Source organism: Chrysochloris asiatica, unplaced genomic scaffold (genome assembly GCF_000296735.1).
Source record: "Chrysochloris asiatica unplaced genomic scaffold, ChrAsi1.0 scaffold00155, whole genome shotgun sequence".
Classification (NCBI taxonomy): Eukaryota; Metazoa; Chordata; class Mammalia; order Afrosoricida; family Chrysochloridae; genus Chrysochloris; species Chrysochloris asiatica.
The window spans coordinates 7,539,803-7,546,054 of NW_006408673.1; the positions used below are offsets into that span (position 1 = coordinate 7,539,803).

Genomic DNA, 6,252 nt, shown 5'->3' on the forward strand with positions numbered 1-6,252 from the left:
TCCACATCTCCTTTCATCAGCCCCGCCCAGACAGATTGGATACTACTCAGTGGAGATTCTACCTTCCTCCGTGTCCTCTGGATATAGGCTCCCTTTTGAAAGCTTGTAAGTCAGATACTTTCTTGCCCCCCATTTTGGGTAGCCAATGTCCAAGTTGCCCATCCCTATCTACTCTGTGTATGGAGGGGGGGGGCAGTATGTTTTTGTAAGTATTATAAACATCAGGTGGATGACAAATGTTTGATTTGGTTACAGGTTGTGAAAATCTTAGAGAAGCATGACCCCTTGAAGAATACTCAGGCAAAATATGGATCCATCCCTCCAGATGAGGCCAGCGCTGTGCAGAATTATGTGGAACACATGCTCTTCTTGCTGATTGAAGAGCAAGCCAAAGATGCTGCAATGGGACCAATTCTGGAGTTTGTGGTCTCTGAGAACATTATGGAGAAACTCTTCCTTTGGAGCTTGAGACGAGAATTTACAGATGAGACTAAACTAGAGCAGCTCAAGATGTATGAGATGTTGGTCACCCAGTCGCACCAGCCTCTTCTGCACCACAAGCCTATTCTGAAGCCCCTGATGATGTTGTTGAGTTCTTGCTCAGGAACAACCACCCCTGCTGTGGAAGGGAAACTGGTTGTCCTGCTTAATCAGCTCTGCTCCATTCTTGCCAAAGATCCATCCATTCTGGAACTCTTCTTCCATACTAGTGAAGATCAAGGGGCTGCCAACTTCCTCATCTTCTCCCTTCTGATTCCCTTCATTCACCGGGAGGGGACAGTAGGCCAGCAGGCCCGGGATGCTTTGCTGTTTATCATGTCTCTTTCTGCTGAGAACAGCATGGTGGCCCATCACATCGTGGAGAACACCTACTTCTGCCCAGTAAGTTCCTGTCATTGGCATGTTTTCCAGCTATTCTTTTTTATTTTTATTTCCTGTGATAATATAAAATACTTAATTTTTTTTTCCCTTTCAGCAAGGTGCACTTGGCATCTTTCATAAAAAGATGCTTACAGGAAATCTTTTTGAGAGAGCAGAGGAATCTAAGTTGAGAAGCTATTTAACAGTGCAGTAACGGTGCAAAAGAAGCCAACATGGGAAGCCATCTGTGTTACCGTTTCTTAGCTTGTATTTGTTGTGTTTGGAACTATTTTCATTTTTCTTAGCACATATCCTGAGAGATTGCTAAAACCTGCACTTTCTATATTCTTAGCTTTTCAGGTTGATTTTGTGCCACTGAATCATGGCATGTGGTGAGACCTTTCACAGCTGTTTTTGCAAAATAATTTGTTTCTCGGCAAGATAATGGCCGCTAATAGTAAATCGAAAACATTGATTTTATTTTAAATATATACTTTTATTTTAAATTTGATGGAATACGTAGTGTTCTCTACTCTGTGTAGTTTCTTGATACTTGGTGTAATGAGAAATAAAATGTGAAATTCTTTGCAGGTATTGGAGTAGCCCAGGCCCAATCACAGTACCAGAAAATAATGAGAGTGGTTTGGGACTCTTACGATACTTTAGAGCGTTGATTATTTTTTTTTTTGGTGTCATTGGTACCTTTGGAAGAGGAATTTAAATAACAACTTTATAGATTTATATCTCCTAGATTGTTGAATAAACTGAACAACAGCTGTTTATATTTCCCTAACTCAATGAGCAAACTAATTTTCTTGTTTCCAATGTCTATTTTGTTTTTAACCAATCATCTCACAATTCTTGTAAACTTTGTAACCCTTAAATATGCATGGTTCTGCTGGATTAATATACAGGACCCCTAAGATGCCATGGCCTAGGCTTTGAGTTGTGAAACACAAGGTTGATGGTTCAAACCCATCAGTTGCTCCTCAGGAGAAAGATGAGGCTGTCTGTCCCCATAAAGATTTACAGTCTCAGAAGCCCTATGTAGGATTGGTATGAGTTATAATTGACTCATTGGTAGTAGATTTGGTTTGGTGTAAGTGAGATTTGCTAGAACAGGACAGGCAAGTTTCTATAAATAGATTAGATTCATTATTAATTGATGCTGTATAGGTAGTTCTTGATCAGGAGTGACTCACCACAGGAGGGCATTTAGAAATGTGTATGAGGTGTATTTGGTTGTCATGGGGGCATGAGGTTGTGGTGGGGTGGGGGGTACTACTGTCTTTAGTGTGCAGGAATCAGAGCTGCTAGTAGTTTGTGGGATTGCACAGTTTGTGGGCTTCCACAGTGAATAATTGACCCGCGAAAAATGCTAATAGCAGCTCTGTTGAGTAACATTGCATTTCACTTGGAGGTTCAAAAGCAGAAATCTTCATATTACAGACTACTATTTCTACTGATAAATCTGATTCACCGAGTATCTTATGAATGTTTCCTTAACTTCTTATGCAAAAGAATGAAGCTGGAACTATACCTCATACCATGAACATTAACTGAAAATGGATCAAGGAGCTAAATGTGAAAACTAAAAACCATAAAACTCATAGCAGAAAATGTAAGGGTATTTTTTATTTTTAAGTTTTTATTGTGAATTGAGTGAAGGTTTACAGAGCATATCATCAGCTTTACATTAAAAAAAATCATATACTTAGCTTCATTACAATTATTGCAGTTGCCGCCTTGTACCATCAGTTAACAGTATTTTTCTCTGTTCAATTTAATTCTTGCATTCCTTCTGTGTCTCCTACCTTCATCATTCCTCTGCCAATTTCCTTCTTGTTGTATGTTGCCTGCCTCATCACCCATGTTAATATGTGTCTACCTACCCTCTAGCCAGTGAATAATTTTTCCGCTCCCTTTGTAACCATTATAGAATGGTTCTTTTATCAAGAAAACCTTTTCTTAACGTTTTCAACATTGGTCTCATGCTACATTTGTCCTTTTGTGATGGACTAATTTCACTCAGCATAATATCCTCCATGTTCATCCATGTTGTGAGGTGTTTTGCAAATTCATTGTTATTCTTTACATTGCATAGTATTCCATTGTGTGTATGTACCAAAGTTGTTTGACCGTTCTTCTAGTGATCATTTAGACTGTCTCCATCATTTTTGTGTCTCTTGTAGACAGAGTATTAAAGGAACCTGATTTCTTATCTATCCTTTACTCCCTATCTCTTGACTGATGCATTTAATTGTGTAATTATCAACAGTTATGAATTGATTGCTGTCATTTTCACTGTGTGTTTGTGTGTGTGTATATGTGTGGATGGTGCTGCTGGTTTCTTTGTTGTACATAATTTTCTGCACTGAGTTCATTTTGTTTGTGGGTTTTCTTTTCATTCTCATTTCTGTTATGTTAATGTTTACTAAATCTTTCTGCCTTTCCTCTCTGTTTATTTTATGTGCAGGTGCTTTCATTTTCTTTGAGATTACCCTGTAATTAAAAAAAAAAATTTTTTTCTACATTTAAACAATCTATTTTATCTTGAAATCTACTTGACTTCCTCGCCATTTAGAAGTTCTGTATCTACACACTTCCCTTGTTTTTCTTTGTAGTTGACTTCATTATAAATTTATATCTTTGATTCTATATTTTCAGTCTTGTAGATTTGTTTTACTTTAAAGACTTGTGTGTATCTACATTGAGTTTTGGGTCCATGTTGTCATGTATGTTTATCTCAGATTGTTGTCTGCTATTGTTGGTTCTCAGTTCAGAAAACAAACACACTTTAACATTTTTTTATAAAGTTGTCCTTGTCATTACACATTTTGTTAATTTCTCTTTACCTAAAATGTCTTCATTTGAGGGATGGCTTTGCTTGACATATGATTCTTGATTGGAAGTTGTTTTCTTTAAGAACTTTATATATGCTATTCCTTTGCTTTCTTGTCTGCCTAGTTTCTGCTGAGAAATCAGAGCTTACTCTTACTGACTCACTCTTTTCATTTTTCCCTAGGCGCTCTCAGGATTCTTTCCTTGTCTTTGGTGTTTGAAAGTTTGATTGTGATATGTCTTGGTGATTTTCTTTTAGGATCTATCCTGTTTGAGGTTCTCTCTGCTTCTTGTATGCTTAGCTTCTTGTCTTTCATATTGTTAGGGAAATTTTCTTTCAACAATTTTCTGTGTGGTTTTTATTGTCTTTTTCTGCTCTGGAATTCTGATCCAACTGTAAATTATTCCTCTTCCAGGTGTCCCACATAACTCTTAGACTTTCTTTGGATGTTTTCTGTTTGATTGTTCTTGTATTTTATTAGTATTGAGAGATTTATCTTCAAGCTCATTAATTCAGGCTTCCATTGCTTCCAATCTGCTCCTTTGCTGTTTCAATGTATTTTCCATTTCTGAAATCTTAGTATTGATCTTCTGGATTTCTAATCACAGGTTTTTTATTGTTTCATAATTTGCATTAATTTTGTCTGTTTGTATGTCTAATATTTTCCTGAGTGCATCTAAAGATTTTTTGTGTTTTCCTTGCTTTCCTCCATCTTTTTGTCAATCATCTGAACATACCTAGATGTGATTATTTTGAATTGTTTTTCAATGAGTTCCATTACCTTTTCTTCCTTAGAAATGTTTTCTGGCTCTGCAAGCTGGCCATTTGTTTGAACCATTCTCTCATGTTTCTTTGTGTGAATTGAATTTGTGTGTTGCCTCTGGGGCATTGTGGGATTGTTGCACTTGTATTTGATTGATGATTGTATGCTTATGTTACCTTAGACTCTCACTAGCTGTCTTTTTTGGGAGTAGTTAGAGAATGGAGTAGTTAGAAGAAGCACACTGTTTTTGTTTGGCATTTGTGTGCCTCAGTTTTGGTGGGTATGGCTGGTGTTGGCTGCTGTCTTTTGATGATCAGGTGGTATAGGAGCTGATATTGACTCTTGCCCAGTGGATGGAGCTCCAAAGGATCAGCTTGTATGTAGACAGCATGGGCATGTTTGCTGTCTCCTGTCCAGTGGGAAAGAGAAAACCTCTCTCACATACACATACAAGAAAACAAACAAGAATGAAAAAACAAGGAACCAACAATTAAAAGAGAAAATCACAAAGAGAATAATGAACTCAAAACAGACAGCAGCCAAAAAAAAAAAAAATAATAATACAATGATTATAACAAAAGAGCTGCAGGAAAATGCAGCTACCAAAGAATAAAATAACAGAGAAAATAAAAAGAAGAAATTGGGGGTGGGGGGGAATTTTAAGAATACCTAAAAAGAAAAAAAGAGAGATAGGAAAATGGGGCTATAGAAAAGAAATATAAGAGAGGAAATAAGAGGAAGAAATAATAATAATAAAGACACTTAGAAAAACCAGAGAGAGGGAAGATGAAAAGCGAGAGAATGTAGAGTCATAAAGACAGATCAAAGGAGATTAAGAGCATAAATGATAAAGAGACGAAAAGAAGGAAACACAAAAGCAGAGGTAGAAAAAGATAAAACTCAAGGGAATGGAAAGGGAAGAAGGAGGAGAAAGAGTAAACAAGAAATAATGAAACAAGAAAAGGAAGAAACCAAACCGAAAAAGAAAACAAAAAGCAGTAGAAGATTCTGGGGGCTCCTGCAAGTCGAGGAGTTGGAAAGGCAGGTGTGGAAATGATGTGGCAGCAGCGTTCCTGGCCCTACATGGAGTTTCTGTCAGCCTCAGTGTTATCTATGTTCACGGAACTCAGTCTGCAAGTAATTCATGGAGGCCCTTGATGGAACTGGTTTCAGTGTCTATGAGGACCACAGGGCAGCTCAGGCAGAGTGACTGGTTAAATGCTGGTCTGGTGACTCTGCAGGTTCCATAGGTCAGGAGCTGAGCCCACCTGAATCCACCAAAGTGATGCACCAAAATAGTGCAGCTGGCTCCTGCCTTGCCCTGGCTTGGCTCCCAACCATGTGGCTCTGAATTCCCAGAGAACAGTCTGTGCTGCAGATAGGTAAAGATGGGAGCTGGCTACTCCTCTGATCACCAAGGAAGCAAGGGGAAACAGAAGGAATAGCACTTTTCCCTGTGTGAATCTATCTGCTCTGCCAGGCTACTTTCTGTTGCCAAAGCTGCTCATGAGATGGTCACCGGCATCTGGCAGGTCATTCACCAGTCTTCCTCTCTCACAGTCCCTGCTCAGTTACTCCTCCTTACCTGCGCTCAATTCGTTTTTCTCAACTTTTCTCAGAAGTTCAGGGTACCAGAAGTTTTGTCTCTGTTTGCTTCATTTGGTCTCGTATTTTTGTTGACGAGGGTCCCTGTAACATTCCTGCTATGTCCGCCACGTTGCCTGAAGTCTTCCCTTAATATGATCTTATATCCAGTTCTACAATTAGATTCCAGCTGATTTTTTTT

The 6,252-nt window shown here is 38.4% G+C and overlaps 1 protein-coding gene across 1 annotated transcript in view; it reads left to right on the forward strand.

The window, feature by feature from the left end:
• Window positions 1-6,252, forward strand: part of FAM160A1 (family with sequence similarity 160, member A1) — a 234,748-nt gene that overhangs the window by 17,707 nt on the left and 210,789 nt on the right. Inside the window, exon 2 of the mRNA XM_006870881.1 lies at window positions 256-882. Coding sequence (XP_006870943.1) covers window positions 256-882 — 627 coding nt within the window. The remainder of the gene's footprint in view (window positions 1-255; window positions 883-6,252) is intronic.